This window comes from Tursiops truncatus, chromosome 2 (assembly GCF_011762595.2).
Source record: "Tursiops truncatus isolate mTurTru1 chromosome 2, mTurTru1.mat.Y, whole genome shotgun sequence".
Classification (NCBI taxonomy): Eukaryota; Metazoa; Chordata; class Mammalia; order Artiodactyla; family Delphinidae; genus Tursiops; species Tursiops truncatus.
In genome coordinates, this window is record NC_047035.1 from 157,082,686 (window position 1) to 157,108,371 (window position 25,686).

The 25,686-nt window shown below is 45.9% G+C and overlaps 1 protein-coding gene across 2 annotated transcripts in view; it reads left to right on the forward strand.

Annotated features, from left to right (window-relative positions):
- CAMK1D (calcium/calmodulin dependent protein kinase ID) overlaps window positions 1-25,686 on the forward strand; it is a 417,170-nt gene that overhangs the window by 342,003 nt on the left and 49,481 nt on the right. For both annotated transcript variants that reach the window (XM_033852368.2, XM_019933273.3), the window contains exons 4-5: window positions 12,825-12,963; window positions 17,329-17,455. In XM_033852368.2, the coding sequence (XP_033708259.1) occupies window positions 12,825-12,963; window positions 17,329-17,455 (266 nt within the window). The remainder of the gene's footprint in view (window positions 1-12,824; window positions 12,964-17,328; window positions 17,456-25,686) is intronic.

Below are 25,686 nucleotides of genomic sequence, written 5' to 3' on the forward strand. Positions count from 1 at the left end.
AAGAGGCCCGAATCCTTTCCATGACTTCTGTTTCCTCTATTAAATTTGATTGCAACTCAAGTTTCATACTCTTATTTTCACAAACAATTTGTTTTCATAAGGAGATACTTTCAGGTGTGAAAGCAGGAACTTTAGGTCTTACCAGTTACCCACACTTTGACTGTCAATCTTTGTTTAATGGCAGCTCCTACGTTTCGGGCATGGTGCCTCGGAGGTAGTAAATTACCACCCAGATTCAGGATGGTTTTCACAAGGCTGCTCTTCATTCCTTGGGGTCAGTGGTATCCATCTTTAGAAGCCCTATTCACTTTGGAGAAAACCTTGCTTTGTTTTAATGTTAAGGCTCATACTGAATACAACCATAATGAGGTTTTGTAGGTTGTCATGTGTTATCTTCAGATATGTTGCAGTGATCACATTCAATGCCATGATACATCTTATTTCACTCTGCTACATGTGGAGGGTAAATGTGTGGGTGCCAGAAAAAAATGGAAGTCCATCAGCAAGAATTCTTTTTGCCCAATAAGGGACTAGAACACATGGGAAATATGTGAGTCTGTGAGTGGAGGTTTTGTTATATATTCTCAGACTTGGAGGAATTTGGGCTCAGTGAGAGAGAGCAATAGTGGACACTTAAGTGAAATGTCTGGAACCTGGTCTGTTTCATTATCTTCATGCTAAAAGAGCAAATTAACTGAAGAAGCCATTTCAGTGTATAATGTGTATTTGTGCAATTACAAGGGAATGTTTAAAACAGTTATCAATCAAAATTCGCAAATGACAGCAAACTTTGATGGCTTCACTGCTTTCGTTCTGCAAACGGCTTTGGTCTGTTTTGATCTGCCCCATCCAGTCCCTGGGGCACGGATTAGGTCATGACAGTACCAGACAGGCACTTACACCCTGGGGGTCACTGTGTCCCCACACCCTGCTCTATATCACTCATAACTCACCCTTCAGCAAATCATTCTAAATGGATTTTTGACATGATTTTTAAACGGATGGTTATAAAAATATGCTGAAGGGTTCTCTTATTTAGTTGCTTTTAGGTAATCTTCTCTTGAGGGGAATTTACGAAGTCTCATCTGCTCAGGGTACCTGGGCAAAGCCAGGACCAGCCAGGTGGGAGAACCATTCACTGGGTGCGTCGGGGGCCCTAGAACATCCTTCAGTGAGGGTGCCTCTTCCAGGCAAAAAAAGCAAAACGCAAAGCAGAAGAGGTCAAGGGGAGATATGATTGGAGAGACGTAGGTAGAGCATGCAAACCAGTAGCAAGTTTAGGTGCCTGGGAGAATTGTGGATGGATGGCTGGGTGGGTTGATGGATAAATTTGATGATTTAATTCCTCTCTTCCCTCCTCACAGCTCATGATATTTAAACTTCTCTTAGTTGTTAAATGTGTTTTTTAAACAGTTCTAAAGCAAGCATGCTGGGTGTGGGGGCCTCAGAACACTTCTGTTGTGCCCTCCGTGGCATGAGCTTTGAGGATTTGCACAACTGCTTGTGTATGCCGTGCCCAGCTACATCCAGATCCCACTCACTGTTTTGTTTTTTGTGTATGTGTGTGCAAAATCTTTCTCTATTCAACATCTGTTTGGTTAGCTTTTTGTCTGTGCCAGGTACCTGGCCAGGTCCTGGCTAAAACAGTGTCAGTGAAGAGGTTGACATTGCCTCTGCCTTCGTGGACGTCACAGTCTGGAATAGGCAGGGGCAGAGTAGGAAGACAAGCATTACACAGACAAATATGCCAACAGTCGATTCTACCTGATGAGTGCTGGGCAGAAATACAGATGCTGAGAGAGAATGTAATGGGGCAGGGGGAAGGGAGGACCTAATCTGGTCTGGGGATCAGGAAAGGCTTTTCTGAAGTAGTGATATTCAAGCTAGGATCTAAATGATGAGTGGGAATTAGAAAGACAAAAATATGTGAGGATTCAACAGGTACAAAGGTGGCCCAGAGCCAGGGAACCCTACCGTGGGCAGCTGTGATCTTGTACATTTGTCAGTGCTATTGATAGAAAGTGAACTTGAACTCCGCAGACTTAATGAAGTCTGAACAACAGGTAGACCATTTTTATTTTGGTTGTGTTTTTTTGAAGGCACTGTTAGACCTTTCTCATATTACCTGAAAGCATGGGCTGTCCCATGCATCTGCTGTAAGATTTTCAGTACAGATTGGCTGAGAAACACTAGAATGAATATAAATACATATAATAAATTAAAGCTGGACAAAGGAATTAACTGCATTTTTTTAGGCTTGTCATAAAATTGGGACCCCATCAAGTTGTCTTCAGATTCTGAATCTCTGAGCATATGTAAAATTGCATAGTTGTTCTCCGTTAGTTTTGAGCAAACTCACCCAAGATAGGCAAAGCTGTGCTTAACAGCCAACTGTCAATTCCCTACATGGGAGTTAGCAATTTTACGGACTACCTGTAACCACGCCATCCTCCAGACCTATTCCAGAGCCATCTCCAATCTCTTCCAGTTGTTATCTACTCAAGAAATGCAAAATTATTTTAATACTAGAAAATTGCAAAAGAAAAAAAATTGTTGCCAAGTGAAATTTTCCTCATTGGAACTAATGGTGGGAAGGCCAGTATGTAACAAACATTTCATTACAGAATTTTTCCAAAACTTATATTTGATATATTCAAGAACATCTGTTAATATAAAGCCCATACTGTGTACGTTCTACCACAAGGTCACTGCCTGGGGCTGTGGCACATCTATCAGTATTTCATTAACCTAGAACATCTCAGGAAATGTGCCATCGGAGGTCACATTGCGACCCTCACATTGCGAGTCCTCATTATAGAAGGTTATAGAAATGCATCTAATTAATACAGAAGTCACAATACAACGTTGTAAGATTACGTAAGAAGGCTGACATTGTCACAGATTTCCATCCTAATCAAGTGCGTGGATATCTTCAAAAAGTCCAGCCTGTCTGCACGGAGCAGAGAAGAGAGCAGGGGACTCTCCTGCCTGTTCAGCCTGAAGCCCTATGTCACCCTCCTCACACTGCAACTCCCTGTTTCTAGCAGCTCCCTTCACACCGATCCCTTGTCAGTCAGTGGTTGGCTCCTGCCCCCGATCCCCTGCAGAAAAAGGAGAAGGGCACCGATATTTACAAAACACTGCAGCACACCAGGAGTCCGCCTAGGGGTTTTCCCTTCATTGTCTCACTTAATTCTTTTTCTTTTTTTAAATTAATTAATTTATTTATTTATTTTGCCTGCGCCGGCATGCAGGATCTTTGCTGCGGCATGTTTAGTTGCGGCATGTGGACTTCTTAGTTGCGGCATGCATGTGGGATCTAGTTCCCGGACCAGGGATTGAAACTGGGGTCCCTGCATTGGGAGCGTAGAGTCTTACCCACTGGACCACCAGGGAAGTCCCCTCACTTAATTCTTAGGCATAATTCCCCCTTGTGTAGTTGAGAAAATGAGGCTCAGGTAGGCCAATCCTGTACTCAGACATCTCCAGTCCCAAGGTCTAGAAGCATCTCATATGCCAATGACTCCCAGCTCTTCGCCTCCAGCCCTGATCTTCATCTTCGTAAATACAGTGGACATTTCTCTGCCCTCATCTCTCAGCAGCATCTGTCAGGGTTGACTAGACCCTTCTCCTTGATTTCCATGGCCCCACACGCCTCCTTTGCTTCCTCCTGCTGTCTGGTCCTTTGCTGGCTCATCCTTATCTGAGTGTTGGATCCCCAGCACTCAAACGCCTTTCCCTTATCCAGCTGCACTCTCCCAGGGGATCAGCTCTACCCTCTTGGCTTTGAAGACCATCTGCGTGCTGATGACTTGCTAGTTTTGAACTCTAGCCCTGATCCTCCCCAGGACCTTCAGGCTCATATCTGTGGCTACCTGCTTGACATCTCCATCCCACAGGCATCTCAGACTTCCATATCCTACCCAAGGCTCAAGATCTATGCAATCCAATATGGTAGTGCCATGGAGCTATTTACATTAGTTAATACATTAATTAAAATTAAATAAGATTTAAAAGTCAGTTTTCCAGTTGCACTAGCCACATTTCAGATGCACCGTAGCTCTCTGTGAGTGGGGGTCACCACATCAGATTGCAGATAAAAAGCATTTCCACCATCACAGGAAGTTCTGGTGGTCAGTACTGCCCTAGTTGTTTTTAACCCCTCCAAATTTGCTCTTTCACCCGGGACCCCCTTTTCAAATAACCTACCTGTTCCTCAAGTCAAAAATCTAGGAGACGTTCTTGATTCCTCTCCTTCCAGCATGCCTTATATCATCTTCATCAGTTAGTCTTGTCTACTGTGTCTCGAAAACATACCTCATGTCTGTATACTTTTCTTAGACTCCAGTGTTCCCCAAGCTGAGCCACCAGCCTCTGTCATGTGGATCACTACAGTGGCTCTGCAATGATCTGCCTTCTTCCACTCTTGCTCTATAACCTATTGTCCACACTGCAGGCAGCCAGAGTGATTTTTGAAAACTGTAAACCAGTTCCCCTGTCTCCTCGCTGAAAACCCTCCAATGATACCTCATCTGATGTAGAATAAACCCCCTGTTTAAATCTTAGTTTACATGGCCTCTTTTTCCATTTGGGCTGCCATAACAAAGTACTGTAGATCAGGCGGCTTATAGACAACAGAAATTTGTTTCTCACAGTTCTGGAGCCTGGAAGTCCAAGATCAGAGTGCCAGTGTGGTTGCATTCTGGTAAGAGCCCTCTTCCAGGTTCTGCCAACTTCTTGTGTCCTCACGTGGAAGTAGGGCCAACTAGTTCTCTGGGGTCTCTGATGAGGGCACTAATCCCATTCATGAGGGCTCCACCCTCATGGCCTGATTACCTCCCAAAAGCTCTACCTCCTAATACCATCACTTTGTGGGTTAGGTCAACGTATGAATTTGGTGGGGGTGGGTGGGGAACATAAACATTCAACCCATAACACATGGCCCTGCATGACCTGAGCCTTCGTCTCTCTCAACCACCCTACTCTGCCCACCAGATTCCAGTCACCATGACTTTGCTTTTGGTCCCCAAATACCTTAAGAAAGACCTGTGCTGTCCTAAGGGTCTTAGGACAAGCTCACCCCTTTGCCCAGAAGCTCTCCCGGATCATCACTGGGCTGGCTCTTCCCTGTCATCCAGTGGGGCCATCTCGGAGCCCACATAAAAGTGACTCCACCACATACTCATCTCAGGCTTGCTTCTACCTCCCCACAGCGTTTTGAACTCTCTGAATGTTTCACATTTACCTATTTGTTCATTTATTTCCTTCCTCTTCCTCCTTCACTAGAATATAAGTCATAAATCCTGGGGATTCAATATGGATAAGACACGCTTTGCCCTCTTAGAATACAAAAATCTAAAAATGATTTGTAGCAGGGCAGCGCAGTGGAAGCGTGCTGGGCCCATAAAAATGATTTTGTAATTAACTTATCTTTTTTTGGAATGTGGACAGGTGATGGAAGAGATTAACTGTTTTAATCTTGAGCATGCTAATAATTTTTTTCAACAAATCTTTTCATCCTTTTCTTGAGTAATGCAAAAGTAGAATTTCTCTATCAGAGTCTCAGCAAGCACGTTTCATATACAAAATTAAAACACCTTCGCTTCTTTCTTACCCATTGTTTTGGCTGTGACCACATTTTTCCTGGCCAGCCTTGAGGGGCAGCTGGATGGGAGCTGGAGGGGCATAGCTGGAAAACAGGGAGAGGTGATTGTTAGGAATCACTGAGGCCCCACCAAAGGCAGTGAAAGTTGTTGCCTGGATGGATGGAAGATCAGTGCACACTACAGAGCTGGTTGACATGGAGTCGGAGGAATGGATTTTAGATGCGCTGTTGTGAGCACATCTAAAGGTGGTAGGAAGCCTGCAGGACCGAGACTGTAAAAGCAGTAGGCCTCCAGGATGGCAGGGACAGACCTGCTTTGGAGGACAGGGTACACACCCTGCAAAAGGACTTTGGTTCCAAGATGTCCCTCCCCTCCACGCCCACATGCACAGATGGTCACACTCTCAGTAGCATCTCTCTCAGAAGTGGGTTGCCTTGGATCACAAGCAGCTTAGAATTAAGTGTGGTCCAATGCACCCCATCCAGTCTCTGCTGTGTGGTTTCCAGAATCCTTCGTGATTTGACTCATCCTCACCGGTCACATCTTCCAGATAAGTCTGGCTTCTTTGCATATCTTGTCCGTTCCTGCGTCTCCCTCTTCTCCCTGCCTGTCATGATATTCCTCCTAATGCCTTCCTTCAGGAATCAGCCAGCACTTTTCTGTCATTCAGTGAGTGCTGTGCTAGACTGAGGACACAAAGGAAGTTCAGATACCTCCTTCAGGAACCTTCCCTAACCACGGATTTCTCCCGTCTACGACGTCCTGTGGTCAGCCAGCCTGGATCACAGCCTGGCAAGTCATTAGTTGCTAGTGGTCTTGATGGTCAACTTGAACTTAATTTGTAGCTCCCCAAATAGAGACTAACTGCATGCCACGTGGTGGGCTTATAGAAGGTGCTCACTTAATGCTTCTTTCATTGATTCTATTTCCCTGAAAATTAATTCAGCAAAAACTCCGTTCATGATCGTTCAAATGACTGGACTCTGCCTGCCCACTGGACTTTTCTCCACTTGACTAAATACTGCTCCTCCTTTAAGACAGCTCCGATTCACTTTTTCCTGCCCTGTCCCCTGGCCTTCTGTGGTCTTCCAAAACACCTTCACCCCCTCTCCCTCCAATATCAGAACATCCGTACTGTGTTTTTCTTGTCTGTGTATCTTGGTCACCTGCCCCCCATACACACTGGCCTGTGTACCCCTTGGAAACAGGGACAGCGTATTTTATCACTTGATGCAAGACTATTTGATTAGGTGAATAAAAAGGCATACAATGCAAGTAAAGTAGCAAAAATGTTTTCCCCCAATAAAGCTTGAAAAAAATATAAAGAGAGTATGCATTCAAAGACACAGTACACAAATACGGACAGCCTGCTTGGGCTGCCATCACAAAATACCACGCACTGCGTGACTCGAAACAACAGAAATTATTTCCTCAGCATTCTAGAGACTGGAAGTCCAAGATCAGAGTGTGGGCATGTTTGGCTTCTCCTGGAGCCTCTCTCTGTGGCGTGCAGACAGCTGCCTTCTCACTGTGTCCTCACGGGGTCCAGCCTCTGTGTTCATCCCTGGTGTCTTCTCTCACTAGACCTGTATGACCTCATTTAACTTTCATTACCTCTTTAAAGGGCCCATCTCCAAGTACAGTCACATTCTGAGTTGTACTTTGGCTGGGGCGGGTGGGGGTGGGGGGCGGCGGTGGGCGGCTGTTAGGATTTCAACATAAAAAAAATGGGGGCTGGGGGGACACAATTCAGTCCATAACACCCAGACACCGAGAAGGGAAAAGAGCCAGAATCGAAATGCAGTGGCACACAAGGGGTTACATTTCTCTGCCCCATTCCACGGAGAGGTGTGTGTTTGTGTTTTGGAAACTTCTGAACAGATCGAGACTGGGAAGACGTTGCGAAGCTGAATTCTGAGAATAAAGGTATTTTGATTATTAAAGTGGGATTTGTTGAAGGAGGGAAATGTTGAGGACAGAGTTTTCATGAAACAAACCCTTAATCGTCCCAGAGTGGGTGAGAGAGTCCCCCCAGGAGCAGAGAGTGAGGGCACCAAAGACACATGAAGTCGTGAGGATCAGGGGACAGAGAGACAGCGGGTGCCCTGCATGGGAGGAAGGAAGTTCCAGGGGCTGCCAAGTCGGGACTCGATTGAGGCAAAGACTGATGGTCTTTATCTTTCTCCAGGCTGCGTGAAAAAAAAATTTCTGTCATCTGGGCCTTGGGCTTTCACAGTTGAAAACTGCTTTGTCTGCAGCCTCTCAATCACAACCTGTATGTTTCAGGACTGCCTTCCCCTTAGGATCAAATAGGGGAAATGTTCTTAGAAAACACGCGTTTTTAACCAGCCTTGCTCTGGGGCACATTAAGCCATGTGGCTCCTGTAGCCACGCCTCCCGGGTCTTGAACACTGGCGCTGCCTAGTTATCTGACATTCTTGTGAATTTCAGGGCATATCTGCTGTAACACTGCTTTTCATCATCCCCAGTATCAGCACTAATACTTCTCAGACTCCTGTCTCTAATATTAATAGCACAGCACTATACTATTTGGCCTTTTGGGGAAGGAAGAAGTTTTTTTCTTTAACTCTCAGATGGTCCCTGGCTGGATCTGAAGATGAAACTCACAAAGACAGATGAATAGGAAAAGAAGCAAACAAATTTTATTGAATTTTTACATATCCACAGGAGGCTTCACAAGGGAATGAAGACCTCAAGAAGTGACCAGGGCAGGAAGCTTTTATACCTTTTAGGCAAACAATAAATTTGTGAAGAATGGACAAGACAAAGTAGTTTGTCATAAGGGTAGTAAACGGTGAAGACGTGTAACGAAGATGATAAGGGTTAGTTGAACATGGTTTACTTGCCAGTTTCACTCTGGGCTGATAAGAGTCTGTCTCCAGTGAAAGGAGAATTTATTTCCTGCCTTCAGACAGAAAAGTGGGAACTTCTTTTACATTTACTTGCTTCTTAACTGCCTTCAGTTCAAAATAATTTTATGTTGAAGAGGCGTATTTGAGGGTGACATATTCTGGTTTCCACTGGCCTTCTTCGTATTTTATTAAATCTAACTCCTAGAGGAATAGATTTTTGGAGCCCACTTTTCAGCATTAGCACAAGTACCATTTTTGAATGAACATGTGGGTGATGTAAGGTATGAAACATTTTAGACTATAATTAGCAGTAAATCTTAAAATAAGAGGAAAATATCTACCAAAATCAGATGAAGTTCAAGTGCATGTAAAAAACAACATGGTTTGCCCAGTATTAACAGTGGATGCATGGTACACTGACAAAGTTGTATATAATAGTACATTACAGAATATATTACAGTATAGAATCAAAGCTTAGTTTACTTGATCCAGCGACTCTGAAATTCTGTTTCTTGACTATTTTTTGATTTGAAGAGATTTGCATTACTTAAAATTTTGCAAGTAAACAAATTTTATTGAGATCATTACGTCCAGCTATTTGGTTTTTGCATAGTTAAGATTCACATACAGTGATAGCAGTGCAGTGTAATAGGCAAGGAAGATCAGAGACTGAGCAAACCCAAGTTCACTGCAAAGGCAGGTTATTCTAAATAAATGTCCAAGTTCAAATTGAGAGGAGTAGAGAATTTTTCAAACCATATTCCTGTCTTCTGCTCCCTTAGTCTTTGGTAGCCAGTTTCCTTCTATATAGCTACATCCCCCTAAAGCTGAACCTCTCTCCCCTAGCTGCCATTAAGTAATTTTATTTATTGACCTGTTATTATGGTCCTATTCCTTTTCTCCAATCACCTGACCCCTGATCCTTCCAACTACATTCTGATGCTTTGCGTGTTTTCATTGGGGAACTCCATTTCTAAAGAGGACCTTTAAACCGCACACGTTGGAAGCTTGCCGTAGGAGGATATTGACTCAAGCAAACAACCTGTCAGCTCAGCAGCCCATCACCCCAACCTTCACGTGTCCTGCCAGCCTGAAAATGAGACAGGCCCCTTGCCACAATTCTAAATGTATTTCCTTGTCAGTGATTCTGGGATTCTGGTTGTTCACAAGTGATTTTGAAAATGATTGGGTGTCTTAGCTCAGGCTGTCATAACAAAATACCAGCGACTGGGCAGCTTAAAGGACAGAGATGTATTTCTCACAGTTCTGGAGTCTGGGATGTCTAAGATCAAGGTGCTGGCACATTTGGTTCCTGTTAGGCCTCTGTTCCTGGCTTACAGATGGCCACCTTCTCACTAGGTCCTCACATGGCTTAGAGAAAGAAAACTCTCTGGTGTCCCTTATTCTTCTCTTGGAGACACTAATTCCATCATCAGGGCCCCACCCTCATGACCTCAACTAAACCTAATTACCTCCGTAAATTCCCACCTCCAAATACCATCACACAGTTTGGGGGAGGGGGACAGTTAGAGCTTCAACATATGAACTGGGGGACGGGGGCGCACAAACATTCAGTCTGTAAGAATGGCCTTTTGAAATGTGTGCTTAAGGAGATTTCTGGAAAGTATAAAGTGACTTACAAACTTGAAGGTATTTTTATCAGTATTGTTACATTTTTTATTGGCAAGTTTTTTAAACTTTCACCCTGTTCCTTGGTTTCTAAGGAAATGACATTCTTTCTGAGCAGTGTTCAGAAAGATAAATCCCTGGTGCAGTTTGGAATTTAAGAAGTGAAATACTAAATGTGCAGAAAATGGAGACCCTGACACTACATGTGACAGGAGTATCTTAAACTTCAACTCTGATGCTTCAGTTCTTATTGCATTGCTGACCTATCACAGTGAAAATATTGTTCAACGGCTATTAATACCTTATATCACATTGCGGAGAGGTGGACTTTGAGAGAATGGGAAGCAGGAAAGATCAGTTTTGAGGGAGGGAAGGGACCTGGCAAAGTGCAGGTCACAGAGTGCTAAGGGTGGGAGGTGGAGGAAGGGGTGAGCTTTATTTATTTATTTATTTGTTTGTTTGTTTGGCTGTGCTGGGTCTTAGTTGTGGTATGCAGGATCTAGTTCCCTGACCAGGGATCGTACCAGGGATTGCTCCTGCATTGGGAATGCGGAGTCGTAACTGCTAGACCACCAGGGAAGTCCCAGGGGTGAGCCTTGTGGCTCGAGGGCTTCCAGCACCTTGCAGAGGATGTGAGTAGCAGGCAGCCCAGCGGTAAGAAAGCACTGGAACACTAGTAAGTGGTACCATTATTGAAGGTGGGCTGATGTAGGGAATGAGGAGGGGCACAATCAAGACAGGGTTTTCCTCCGGCGCAGCTAATGCCACCTTGATTGGCACCAGCTGCACAGGGTGGCTGGCACCTAATGGGCGCCCAGTACACGTGGAATGAATGATTGAATAAATGATTCAGTGAAGTGAATGCCTGCAAGTGAATGCACGCAGGTTCTCGCTACCCCTGGCAACTGTGCATCTCCTGTAATACATCCTCAAGCTCTGCAAAGGTCTTCCATTGAAATCATTGGAAGAAGGTTCCAGAAAAATGAAGAGTGGCGAGAACTTGATGTGAGTTGCTGAGAGGGAATGTCTTGGGATCTGGGCTTACCTAAGGATGGTTAATGTAGACAACATGGTCATCAGGATGTAGTTGCTCCCCTGTTTGTACTTCTTTTCACTCTTTGAATTGCTTTTTATTTCTCCTGAGCGTCCTTCTTCTTTTATCTAGATTGCTCAGTTTGCTTTGGAAATGAGACACTATGCAAGCGCAGTATGGCTTGGAATGATTATATGTAATGGGAAAGACTCTAATACATAGGCCTTTTATAGCTGCAATTGTGTTTTATTAGTTTTTTTGAAAAGAACATTTCAGTGGCTCAGTTACTGAACATTAATTGCGTTGACTTGAAGAAAATGAATCATAGCTTTGTGTGTTAGTGTATGTGCGTGTGTCACTCCTGGGGCCTGTCTTTTAAAGATGTAAAAGTTGTTTGTGAAACTTTCATGATCTTAATATTTCACATACACCTTTTTCATTTTGTTTTTGGAAAATTTTTTTCTCTTTTATTGAAATAGTGCTGATACGTCCCTTGAAGCTAATTTCAAGGGATGACTCAATTATTTGCACAAAGCATTGTGTTTCTTGGAGAAGTCTGTACTCCAAGAATTTGAAGGCAAAGGTATCAGTTGAATTGTTTCTATTCAGGATTTAACAGTTCTGTTACTTTGTTCAACTCAGAGCAACATCAAATCTCAGAGCTGAAAGGGTCTCTGTCCACCCAGGCTTTTTAACCTTTAGCGACCTAGGTCCCCTTTTGATAAATACAAAAAAAAAATGGTAATGCAATCTGAAATTCAAAGAAATTGAAATGAAATATTCTCAACAAAAACCGAAGTAAAACAATGTAATGGAGTGTCGTTCTTCTATCTCTTTTTGTAAATCACAAGTGGCTTTAAGGCTCTGATGCCTCTCAGGGTAGTTGACTAGATTAACTACCTCATTTTACAGATAAAAAGACTGAGGTGCAAAGATTCCAGGAGTGCCCATCCTCTCAGCATCTTAGGAGCAGAACTGGGTCAAGAACCCAGACGTCCTGTTGGCTGCTTCCTGCTTTGCCCACAGCACCCCTCCCACCGCCCAAACCTTTAAGGCTATACTCGCATGCAAAGGAGGCATCTTATCCAGTGTCATCGCCCTATAACTGATGATGCTGATATTCTGGAAGGTTATCCTGAGTTAATGCTGTCCCAGCAGGATGGAGGCAAAGGCCGAGAGAAACTTCTCAGGCCTGGCCAGTCCATGGATCCTGGTTGACTTTTATTTACTTTATTTCGTCCTGGACCATCTGTACCATCATGACATAGAAACACTGCCCTGATATAGCTTCTGGGGAATAAGGGGGCAACATTTAAATCTGAAAATTGATTTTTTTTTTTTTTTTTTTTTTTTTTTGCGTTACGCGGGCCTCTCACTGTTGTGGCCTCTCCCGTTGCGGAGCACAGGCTCCGGACGCTCAGGCTCAGCGGCCATGACTCACGGGCCCAGCCGCTCCGCGGCATGTGGGATCTTCCCGGACTGGGGCACGAACCTGCATCCCCTGCATCAGCAGGCGGACTCTCAACCACTGTGCCACCAGGGAAGCCCTGGATTAATTTTTGAAATAAAGTCTGGGTCTTTCACCATATTGAAAGGTCTTATTGGTAGTTTTCACTGAAAAATTTAACACGTCTTTTTTAACTTATACTGATTGGTTCTCTCTCTCTTTTTTTTTTTTAACAGTGTATCTGGTGGAGAGCTGTTTGACCGGATAGTGGAGAAGGGATTTTACACAGAGAAAGATGCCAGCACTCTGATCCGCCAGGTCTTGGATGCTGTCTACTATCTCCATAGAATGGGCATTGTCCACAGGGACCTCAAGGTGAGGCTGTCGCTTAGGAACACCCTCCAGTTGCTTTCCAACCCACAATGCACCTGTCGGAGCAGATTGGCTCCAGAGGAGGGATGAGGTTGCCTTGATGTAGATACGGTGGGCTTTGTGTACTGTTAGTCATCAGGGTCTATGGGACCCAGAGGTAGCTTGAAAGATGATGAAGATCAACGGGGCTGGCCATTGTTTGGGACATTTAATAACCACTGTACAGCAAAAGGGCCATGGGGAGGTAGGTTGTGTATTGCTTCAAACTTATCTAAAGGGTAATTTTGTTCAAGACCTGGATGCCGTGAAGATTGCCCAGTGCAGTTCTCCAGCCTTTTCCCAATTCCAGCCCTGTTTCAGTGCAACCCACCATATGAAAGAAAGGGAGCAGTAGATAGAGGGTGTGAGGTGAGGGAGAAAGGAAATAAAAGGTTATCCAGAAAGATGGGTTAAATGACATACAGTTACAGCCTTCTCCCAATGTCCTGTCGGTTCCATTCTTATCTTTTCCCTATGAGGTTTTAAAATACTCACCCTTCATCAATAGCATTGACGGATCTGGGCCTTGGTCACCTTGGCCCAAGGGTCTCTGTGGATGCCGAAGGGTGGGTATCATAGTACCAAGGGTGGGTATCATAGTACCAAGGGTAGGTATCGAACATATCAATTTGAGGAACAGGAAAAAATCTGCGCTGTTGACCCGAGGCTATAAAGTGGCTTCATTCTACAGCAGTTATAGGTCCAGCCCCCAGAACTCACGGCACCAGTCAAGATAGACCTCTCACCCCAGCACACATACTCACCACTCCTATCAGAAACACAGGGATTATATTGTGCTGAAGCCATGCTCTACACAACTACGGGCAATCTAAATCAATTTAGGGAATAAATGGTAAACGTGTGTTAAAACAGAATGTTAACATCCGGCCGTCATCTGGTGCTGGCTGTCAAGGTGTAAAATGGTGTGGCTTTCCCTTTCATAGGAATTCACTGTGAAGTTTTTGCTTTTCTCCATGTTAATCACTTTCCATTGACTAGGGTAGTGGCTCCCAGATGTTAGCCTACATCAGAACTGTCTGGATGGCTTATAAAAACAGATTGCTGGCTCTACCCCAGAGGTTCTGATCCTGCAGGTCTGCATCAGGGCCCGGGAACTTGCATTTCTAAGAGGTTTACAGATGATGTTGATGTTGGCCTGGGAACCACACTTGGAGAACTGCTGGACGAGGGTATTTGAGGACGTTGATGGACTTCTTACAGCCTTTGCTAGCCTCCTGATGGGTGAAATGGGCTGTGAGCACAAGTAGTTCATCTTCAGGACTTGCAGGTCCTTCAGAGGGCCAGGTAAGGGCTAGGTAAGGTGACCTGGCGCCTCTGTACCAGGCAGCCGTGCCTTCTCTGCTCTCTTGTGCCCTCACGAAATGCCGGTTCTGTGCTTCCAGGCCACAGCAGGCAGCTAGCTCTTCCTGAACAAGTTAGTTTAGTGACCGTAGAGATGTGATGTGGTGTACTTACTAGAAATCATTTCTAAGCAGGTAAGCCACTTCCTAGATGGGCAATGTTTATTTCCCCCTTAGAAAATGGTAAGGAAGGCTTTATTCAAGACCCCTGCACGAGGGGCATTGCATTAGGGGAGAGAATTGGGCTCCACTGCACATGTGGCAAGGACACATGGAGAGGTATAGCCGTTGAGCAGAGTGAGGGGTCATGGACGGATTGGCTTTATGGGAGATCATGTTTTTTACACACAGGTAACGCTTTTGAAGAAGTACATGCAGCTCCCAGCCTGTAGAATTTTAAGATCACCAGGCTTGTAATTGTGGATAGAATGTTACCATTTTAGGACCTTTCTGTGGTCTCTTTTCAGAGGCACAAAGAAGTTTGATCTATGTGGAGGAAGTTGGGGTTCAGGAATTAAATTTTCGTAAACCTCTAAGAAAATTAAACTCTGTGATAGAGGCCAGAGCAATAGAGAACATGATTGGGTTCATGTAAGATTAGAGCACAATTTGAGATGCTGCCCTACCCCCACAGGTGGCTATACCTCTTTCTCCCTTCAGAAAGGTATTCTTGTGTCTTCTTGCCCCAGAAGCTGCTAACGATGATCAGTTGTCTTTTTTCAAAACAAGCGAAACGTCCCCTGTTGCCTCCTCCCGTTAGGCACTGTTGCCCTTTGGAGCTGGGTCATGCTTTGCTGTGCGAGGCTGCCCTGTGCATGTTCAGTAGCGACCCTGGTCTCTACCCACTAGGTACCTGTACCAGTCCTGAAGTTTTGACCACCAAAAAGTGTCTCTAGGCATTGCCGAATGTCTCCTGGGGGGCGAAATTGTCCCCAGTTGAGAATACTGGATCAGGAGTATGACTATAGGTAACATGAACTTTACAGGAAGTGTTGATTCAGATCTTTTAGAAGATTGTTATGTGAACAAGCGTTGGAATTGACATCCCAAGTCAAGTATTGGCCACAAATTGTCTTGCAAAGATGCCGTAAAATACAGAAAAATCATTTTTCGGTGAGTCCTGGGCCTCATAGGATCCCAGGAAGCATCGTAAGATCGCCTCCCTCCTCCTGCCCCTCCACCCCTCACAGCCCTCCTACTGCCTAGTGGGGGCCTCCACCCACATCATCCCTGAGCCCATCTTCCCTCCCACTTTTTCCCTGTGCACCCCTCCCCGCAAGTAAAGCCCTGCTGTGCTTACTAAGTCTTGAGGTAAGTAAAAGTATTGACCTAAGCTGAGAATGGCCAGTCCACTGAACCCTCCTTGACGATTGCCCTTCAGAAGAGCAGTTCATTGATCCAAATGCGTCTCCTGTAGGAGGAAGGTATCAGGAGAGATTCGGGGCTCTTAGGCCGTCTCCTGCCTGGATGCAGCCTTGTCTAGGAGCATGAGATCCTTGACTTTACAGCTGTAGAAGTACTGGGACAGGAAGTTATAAAATCAGACACTTTAAAAAAGAAATTCTCTTTGCACCCATGATTGGATTCTTACTGTTCATCAAAGGTGAATCCCTAAACATTCAGAGAAGCCAAGAGCCACGTGCACTGTTTGGTTAGATTATTTCCCTCTGCTTTCTAAGTGTTGTTGTTTCTACTATTGATTGGCTCATTTTATTCTAGTTTAAAAGGAATTGAAAGCATCCTCAAGCATACATTGGATTTTCTTCTAATTTTATGCTTCATCCACAGGGTTAAAGTCACTGTGAATGATGTATCATGTTATTTTGAGTGAGGGGTAGTATTTTTTTCCTTGGGGTTCAGTTAAAGAAAAAAATGGTTCTGACACATGTTAAAATGGTAAGGAAGGCTTTATTCAAGACTCCTGCAAGAGGGGCATTGCATTAGGGGAGAGAATTGGGCTGCACATGTGGCAAGGACACATGGGGATGTATAGCCGTTGAGCAGAGTGAGGGGTCATGGATGGAAAATTACTGTGAGAGACAGCAAGGGTGGGGGGATGCTTGCTCAACATCTCCCTCCGTCTCCATAAGCCCCGCCCCCATTTTTTGCCAGAAACAACCAGATTCCCCAATTTTCCACAAGATGTCATACAAACGAAACTTTGCTGTCTCCTGGTTTACCCCAGGATTGCCATCCGTAAGCCCCTCCCATGTAGACACCACGGGGGTGCCACTGATGTACAGACTTAGAGTGGAAACGGGAGCTGTAATCGGACCTTTGCTGCATGTAGTGCATTACTGCTGCCTGAGCTCTGACATTTCATTTTACAGTCAGGGAAGCAAACGAGGAACCATCTTGACCCGTCTTCTACAGAAACAGAGCTTTTAAGGACACATGGCTAGAAAGCTCTAGATCTTCTGCCTCCGATTCATTCGGTGATGACCTCCCCCTGTTTCCCAGGGAGCGGAGCGCTCGGATATCAGCTGGCCCAGGAAAGGGGGAAGTGCAGTGCATGTGCCCGAGCTATGGACACAGGACGTCCCGTAGGGCGGGGAGAGAGACCCTTAGGTTGGAGACAGGTTGCTGACAAGGGTCAGAAAAAAGAAACCGAATAGCACCTGCAAAGACAGTTTTCTTTCTGGGAATCTCTGTGCCCCGAACCCAAGAAATGAATTGACAAGTCTGAGAGACATCTGCTTTCTAGTTGCCTCAATATATGGTTCATGGTTCTTAAGTAGAGAAAATACTAATAAGGGAAAGGGGCTCACATTTATTGAAAATCCGTAAATGCCCAATACTATATAAGGCACCCTGCATTGTTTTCACTAAACACTGCTTTTCTTAAGGCGTTTACTGTGTTTAAAGGTCAAGTCTGTTCTTCCATTGTCATTAAGTTTTGGTGGTTTGGTGAGGCTCCCACAAGTAACCCAGCTTTTAAAACAGATTTCTTTTTTACATTTCTTTTTAGCCTGAGAACCTATTGTACTACAGCCAGGATGAAGAGTCCAAAATCATGATCAGTGACTTTGGATTGTCCAAAATGGAGGGCAAAGGAGACGTGATGTCCACAGCCTGTGGGACCCCAGGCTATGTCGGTAAGGACTGCGCGTGTGTGTTTTCCCACTTGTCAACCTGATCGCTTGTCTTAAGCATTTGAGCCTGGCACGTGATCACAGCTGCCTTCGTTTCCCTTGAGGGAGGAATAAAAAGACTGAGAGACACTGGAATGAGTTTGAAGGGAAGTGACTTCCCCTGAAACCTTTTAATAGTTGGGTGGAAATCCCGTTTGATTTGGGCGTGGGCCTGTGTGGAGGCCAGGAATCGATTTGGGTGAATTCCCAGGTTCTAAGACCAGAAATATGTCATGTGTATCTATGTTTTTAAATGATTTACAGTGACATGTGGGATGACAATAAGGTGCAAACACACATAAAACAAAATGTTGAGATAGAAACACGTAGAAAGAAAATATTGGTAGGAGGAATCTGGTTCAGACCTTGACCAAGCCACTCTCTTTAATTAGCCAATCCTGATCTGTCCTGGAGAAGCCAAGAATTAAAGTTTTTTCTAAAATCAGAACCCCAGAGATCCTTTGTCCCTGACACTCAGAATGCAGAAAATGCTGTGGCAGACCTGAGCACATACTGAGACTCAACTTCCATCTTCTGGGGGCCCAGAGAAAGGCCATCGGAACTGTGTACGAAGTTATCGAGGCTTCCATTTGCATGACTGTATAAATGCCTGCTATGTACCAGATGCTGTTCTAGGCACTGGGGTGAAGACAGTGAATGAGACGGAACACCTGCCCTTGTGGAGCTGACCTTTCAGTTGGGAGAGACAGGCAGAAAAGAAACAGGGGGCATTTCAGATCTTACATGCTATGAAGAAGACAAAACGGGAGTGTATGATAGAATGACAGGTGTGAAGAGGGGTTGGGACATTTAAGGGGACAGGAGGAGACTCAGGCATTAGCCTTCATGACGAGAAGCAGCCCCAACCATGGGAAAGTCAGGGGACAGAGTTCCAGGTGGAGGCATCAGCTTGTGCTGGGGAGAGAGTGAGTACAAGCTAGGAAGGTCTAAGAGCAGGAAGAACTGAGACTGGAAGAGACTTTGAGAAAATGGAGACCAAGGCTGAATTCTCATCATACAGACCATGATGGCTTTTCTTAATGAGAACAGTAAGCCTGCCCTGAAGGAGAGGAGGTGATGTTAGATGACCAATGTTATTCCTGTTTGTTTGGGGATACAACCACGTGACCTTCCCAGGCAGGCTGAGGGAAGCAGGCCTCAGCTAAACGTGTCTGGGGCCCAGAGCATGGTCAGAAACTTCGAAAGACCTCGGAGGCAATTCAGGGCCCTCCAAGTGCTTGCATGATAATGGGCGTTAAGTCATCACTGTTAATGTCACAGCTGTTGCACTTTTAAAGGAACTCAGGAGAAAAGAACAGACTTGAAGAGAATAGAGACTAAAATGAGGGGAAGGGAAGGAAGCCACAGATTTAGGAGGAGATCAAGATGGTATAAATGTGGGAGGGGAGGAAAAGATGTGGTCAGTACCTGTTAGCTCTTGACTGTCACAGTACCCAGGAATTTTGTCCCTGGGTGGTGTGTATGCACTAGATATAGAAGGGGAGATGGTTCTGCTCGTGTCTGCGAAGCCAGCACATCTGATGGAGATGCATGGCAGGGTGAGCAGTCCCCGTTCTAGGAGAGAAAAGTCATGGTTTCAGGAAGAGCTTGGACTCCATCAGGAGGACTTGGATCAGCAGCTGTGGTGTGAGATGCACGTGTAGACACGTGTGTGCCCTGAGGGGGGGCCGTGGGTGGAAATGTGAGCGTGTGCGGTGCGTGTGTGATGTGTGTGTGTGTGGAACTTCTCCGGTTCAGTCCAAGCCAGCAGGCAAGCAGCAAATAAAAATGAATGAGACAAGCTTATTCTCATTTCTCTTAAAAGACAGGGGGGAAAAAAGCCGGTTCCAACCGTGGTGAGTCATAGGCATCAGAAAATGGACAGGCCTGTGAGGTCATGGGGTCCAGTCTCCTGGCTGGAATGGCTTTGCTCTGCTCTGCAGGGGCTGCTGCCCAGGCCACGCCGGGCGAGGAAGCTGAGGATGCTGTAGCCGCCCAGCTCCTGCTTCAGCACGTGGGCTCTGACAGAGAATGTGCATATTTACATAGACATCGTACTGTTCTCGTATTTGGCTCTGATGTTGGAAAGCTCCAGCACTTTCTAAATGGATTTTCGCTTTTTTCCATTTTGACAGAGCTTGTGGAATGGCAGTTTCTCTGGGTTTCTAAGTGGCTCCATCCTAGTGGTCTGGTTGCGTTTAGATGTCAGTCGCTGATGAGTCTGGGAACCGGGACTGGGGTTTGGATGTGGCCTTTGCTCTTTTACCCTAAATGGTGGCAAGTGGAGCCGTCGGGTAATTCTGTTGTCAGATACAGAGTTTTCCTGGAGTGAAGAGGAGAAAGGAGGACTATGGGAATATAGCAATTCTGTTTGTTCACATTTATTGAGCACCCAGATTCTTGGGGGACCTTTCAGAGTAAGAAAGGGGCAACACTGGAGAGCTTGTGTCTACGTAGACATGCCCTGGGCAGTGAGCAGCTGAGCTTAGGCTGTTTCTCCCCAACAGTCTGCATGGCAAGCTCCTATTCGGCCATTAAAGCCCAGCTTACGTGACCCTTTTTTTGTTTTTATTTTAAATTTATTTATTTGTTTTTATTTTTGGCTGTGTTTGGTCTCCGTTGCTGTGCACAGTCTTTCTCTAGTTATGGCGAGCGGGGACTACTCTTCATTGTGGGGCGCGGGCTTCTCATTGTTGTGGCTTCTCTTGTCGCAGAGCATGGGCTCTAGGCACGTGGGCTTCCGTAGTTGTGGCACAAAGGCTCAGTAGTTGTGGCTTGTGGGCTCTAGAGCGCAGGCTCAGTAGTTGTGGCGCACGGGCTTAGTTGCTCCGCGGCATGTGGGATCCTCTCGGACCAGGGCTCGAACCCATGTCCCCTGCATTGGCAGGCAGATTCTTAACCACTGCACCACCAGGGAAGCCCTACAGGACCCTCTTTTGACTGCTTTCCCAACATCCATCCTCTCCTTTGTCATCCTGGTTATTTTCCTTTTCTTACCACATTGCATCAGCTTCCATATTTATCCGTGTCTCTCCCCCTCTCCACTAGAGCAGGGGCTCTGGCTTACTCATCTTTGCACAGATGCTTGTTGAATTCAATAAAAACCTAAGCTTCGTAAACATGAGCGATTTTTTATTTCTCTGCTCCCCTTCTCTTCATTCAGCATGTGTTTATTGAATTCCTGTTATGTGTCATGCACAGGAGTTTGGTGTTAGGAATACAAATACAAATTAGATAGAGTCTCTGACCTCAAAATTTTCACAGTATTGTGAGAGAGAGGGCTAACAGGTAAATTGAATAATGTATGGTAAGTGCTACATTATGCCTCATTCAAGAATTATTTATTTAGTGCCTACCTTCTGTGCTAGGCACTGGGGATGCATCAGTAGAAAGAAAAAACAACAGATAAAAATCCTCAACCTCGTGGTACTTACATCTGAGTGAGAGGGAAACGGGCTATAAGCAAACAGCTAAATATATTAATTAGCATCTTAGATGGACATGAGTGCTATGCAGAAAAATAAGGCAGGAAAGACAATAGGAAGTATGTGTGTGTCTGTGTGTGTGTGTGTGTCTCTGTGTGTGTCTGTGTCTGTGTCTGTGTGTGTAGGGGGTTGTCATTTTAACTACACTGATCAAAGCAGCCCTCAGTAAGAAGGTGACAGTGGGGTAAAGATATGATTGCAGTGAAGGAGCCAGCCATGCCGTTATTGGGAGGAAGAGCATTCCAAGGATGGTTCAAAGGCTCTGGGGCAGGAGTGTGGGAGGAGCAACAGGAGCAGGGTGAGAAAGGAGGAAGTCAGAGAAGCAGAGGGCAGGGCATGTGCAGACCAGGACTTAGAAGTCACTGTCACGACCACGGGTGGCTGGAAGCCGCTGGAGGGATCTGAGGTAACGGGTGACATGATCCAACTTTCACCAAGATCCCTGTGGGGGACAGGCTGGGATAAGGAGAGGTGGCAGGGGGGACAGGGCCAGGGTGGAAGGAAGGAGACCAGCTAGAAGGCTCTGGAGTCGTCCAGGCGAAAAATGGTCGGGGCTGGGTCAGGTTGGCAGAGTGGAAGTGATGAGACGCTGTGGGATTCCGAATGTGATGTGCAGGTGACGTCATCAAGATTTTCTGAAAACCCAGAAGTAGGGTTTGAAAGAGAGAGACATCAAGGGTAATTCCAAGGGTTTTGGCCTGAGTCCTTGGAAGGGTGCAGTTGCCTTTAATTAAGATGTGGGGAGAGAACGTTGCAGAAGTATCACCAGGGGTTCAGGTTTGGATTTGATAACATCTGTGAGGTCCGGGAGGCAGCTGGAATAGGAGTCAGGTCTTGAGGGGAGACTCTTGTTTTGCACAGCAGTTCTGTCCTATAAAGTCACTGTGAGCACTGAACGGGCAGACCCTGAGCCCCACTCCCAGGGGAAATACAGGGCTGGGTTCCTGCGGGTCTCTAGTCCCAGCACTGTCATCAGCTGGTCAATACTTGACCTTGTTATGTGTGTATCTCTGTCCAGTGTCACTTTATTTAATATTGTTGCTGATTCATTACCATTGAGCTTAGGCTGACAACGCTGTAACTCACGCCTAAGTGAAGCTTATCGGACTTGCGTTTTCTCCGTAAGGCGCAGCCTTCTTGTGCTTGGGAGCACTGGACAGCCCCTCAGCACTGACACCTGGGGGCCGTTTTTTTTTTTTTTTTTTTTGCGGTACGCGGGCCTCTCACTGTTGTGGCCTCTCCCGCGGCGGAGCACAGGCTCAGCGGCCATGGCTCACGGGCCCAGCCGCTCCGCAGCATGTGGGATCCTCCCGGACCGTGCCACAAACCCGTGTCCCCTGCATCGGCAGGTGGACTCTCAACCACTGCGCCACCAGGGAAGCCCTGGGGGCCGTTTTTAATAGTGAAATCAACAGAATGCACAAAAGTGTGGGAAAATGTGGCACTAACTGGACCATAAAAACTATAGTTCTTATCACTGTGAGAGACAAAACAAGAGGGCAAAGCATTGCGGTGTTCGCCCTCAGCTGGGAGCGAGCACTCGGGTGACTCCCTGCCCACTCTGGGCAGGTCTACAAACGACCGCAAAAGCATCCCAAGTATTGATTTGGGGGCTGCAGATGAATTTTAGCGAGTAGGCAGATCTCAAATATGGATCCATGAGCTGTGGGGATGGACGGTATTTGGGAACTGATAGCCTCTGGTGCATTTTATTTGGTTTTTTTGTTGTTTGGGGTTTTTTGTTTTTGTTTTGTTTGGCCTTACCACGCGGCATGTGGGATCTTAGTTCCCCGACCAGGGATATCGAACCTGTGCCCCCTGCAGTGGAAGCGCAGAGTCCTAATCACTGGACCTCCAGGGAAGTCCCCTCTGATGCATTGTAAAGCCATGAACCTGGATGGAATCATCAAGTGGGGGGCGGGTGTAGATGGAGGAGAGGAAAGGTCCCAGGGCTGAGTCCCGGGGACTCAGAGGGACAGAGAAGGGACAGTGAATGGCGTAGGAAGAGAACCAGGGGGGTGTGTGGCATCTGGACAGTACTTCAAGGAGGATGAAAGGAAGAGAACCAGGGGTGTGTGTGGCATCTGGACAGCACTTCAAGGAGGATGAAGTGCCTTGTGTCAGCTGTGGCTACGAAGTCAGGTAAGATAAAGACTGAGTGGGGACCACTGGCTTGGGGAACCTTAAATTATAGATTAATCGAACAACTAATTATTTCTGTGGGAGCCTGGTAGTCAGAGTAATGCTGCAGAGAAGATGAAACAGGTCTTCATCAGAGGACCCCAGTGTGCTCTCAACCTGGGGCTGGACACAGCCCCATCCACCTGCCCACTCCCCACCACAAGCAGTCTGATGGGGACACTATTTGGGACCTTGGACACAGAAGCCACGGCCTCCTTTTTGCTGGGCAGTTTTTCATTTGAACAGGGCAGAGCCATTAGGCATCTACGGGAGAGAAGGGAGGGAGTACTGTTCCCCTGCTGCTCATCCTGGGGGCCACACGTCCCAAGAGCCCAAGCTGGGAGCAGAGGACGGCTGTCGGCTTTAGTTCAGATTCCTTCGAGGCAGTGTTGGTGTCCATTGGTGAGCGCAGTTGTTTTGTTGTTGTGTCAGTTATGACCTAAATGACTCTTCAGCTGAATAGTTAGTTTCACCAACCTCAAGTTACTACTTCAATTTAAATGAGTTCTCTAATAATGAAGAAATAATGGGAAAAGGGCTGTTTATCCTAAGTGTCCCAAGGCACAAGGTACCCTGGGAGAAAGCAAAGAAATCTGAGCCTTTTGAACTTCACCCTTGACCCTTAGCAGCTGCCTGGTCCTTACACACCCCGTATAAGGAACCAGGGCCCATGCTGAGTGTCAGGTCACTGATGACAGGAGATGGCGGGCATCTCTCCATCCAGGTGTATTGCGTTCCTGCTGCAGGCGGCGCCTAGGGCTCTGTCAACACCTGGGGCTCCTCCAATGCAGTATGGCCAGTGGGTGATACGGATCCACGTAAGGTATCGTGTTTGCAGTGTGAAGTAACTGACATAGTTCAGAAGCAGCCTCACAGATACAGGCGAGAGACGGATCAGTAAGGGCTAGAACCATCAGGGGAAAACTCACAGAGGAGGCAAGATTTGAAGGAAGGGTGGGACTCGGGCCAAGACGAAGGGTTTACGGATGCAGGCGAGCAGGACAACGAAGGTCCAAGGTCATGAATGGCTTCTGGTATGGAGGGCCTGGGGGAAATGAGCAGACTCACTTGGGGAGGGAGGGCATGCATGAATAAGTTCTTGGAGAGAATTGAGGAGAAATGATAAGGCCGTCTGGTGGCAGTCAGCTCCTCAGGGTAACATGGTGACCGTTAATGTGGTATTGACCTGGATTTAGAATCCATTTAATTGAGTCAGATATAACATTCCCCTTGGCATTGCCAATAAGAGATGGAAGTCAGAGCTGAGAAAGTTTGTAAAATGATTTATGCAACTTGCTCCACTGCGTTAATTAAAATAGCCAAACGGGCTCTCTTGAATCACTAAATAGAAACCGCAAGTCACAGAAAGCACCCATGTCAGTCGTGTAATTGACAAGACACTACAAGATGACAAATGTACTTCTGTTCTGTAGAAGGAAGCCTGTCGTTTTATTTCTCGATGTTGCTATTTGCACACCGATGTGATTTCTCAGATTCTATGGGAAAATTAAACTCTTCTAAAAGAACTTGGAACCTTTGTCTCTAGACGAAGTGACAGAGTGCCTCAGCAGAGGAAGGCAAGCCTGTGCTCTTACTTATTCTTCCAAAGACTAGTCTTTCTTATTCAGGGATTGCAAACTGCCCTTTTAAAAAGGGCAAGAAGGCTGGGGTGGTGCTGGGTGGCAGGACTCCTAACTGCTTTGTGATGTTTGCCTTTGAGCAACATGAGACTTGCTTTTTTCATCGAGCCTTTTTGAGTGATGATACATCCCTTTGCAGTATTCCATTTGGAGTGCATACTGGAAACCACTCTTTCATTATTTAATGTGCCTCAAAGATAGGAAGGTGCGTTTCTGTCTGATCCATCATTGTGTCTATAAGCAGAGCCACATCTTGGTTCTCTGCAAGGTGGCTCATTGTTATATTACTTAAACTGTGAAGAAGGAGGCATTCCAGTTTCTTCTCGCAGCTTAGTCACCTGCATAGACATTGCCAAAGTCTTTGGTCTAGCCCTGGCTTAACTTGTCTAAAATAGTTTAAACAAGTTTCGTTGTGTTCTCTTCTAAGTGGAAATGGAGAACAGTTGGTTCAACGTTCTCAGCATATTTTTTCACCATTAAAGGAATACTTTTAATTCATGGGATCATCGCATTTTTAAAGCTTGATAATGGGCTTGAGGTTAGGATGAGACCTTGGAAACCAGGGGTTCCAGGAACCAGGGTTCCGTTTGGGGATGAGGGACTATTCTCAGAGCCACCCAGCCTGTAGCTGGTGGCAGTCACAACAGTGGGTCTTGACTGTGAGATTCTGTCTCTGCCATTGCTTATGTGTAAGGAAGACCTGAGCCCTTCCCTTAAAATCTTGGGTTCTCAGTTTCTCGTACGTAAAATAAGCGTGCTGAACTGATCGGTCATCAAATCGGGCCCTGCCGCTTACCCCTTACAAAATCAATACTCACAAATGTTGACAGAAAGGAAGGTTGCCTTTAATCTGAATGCCGGCAATCTGGGGAGATGGTAGACTCAGCGT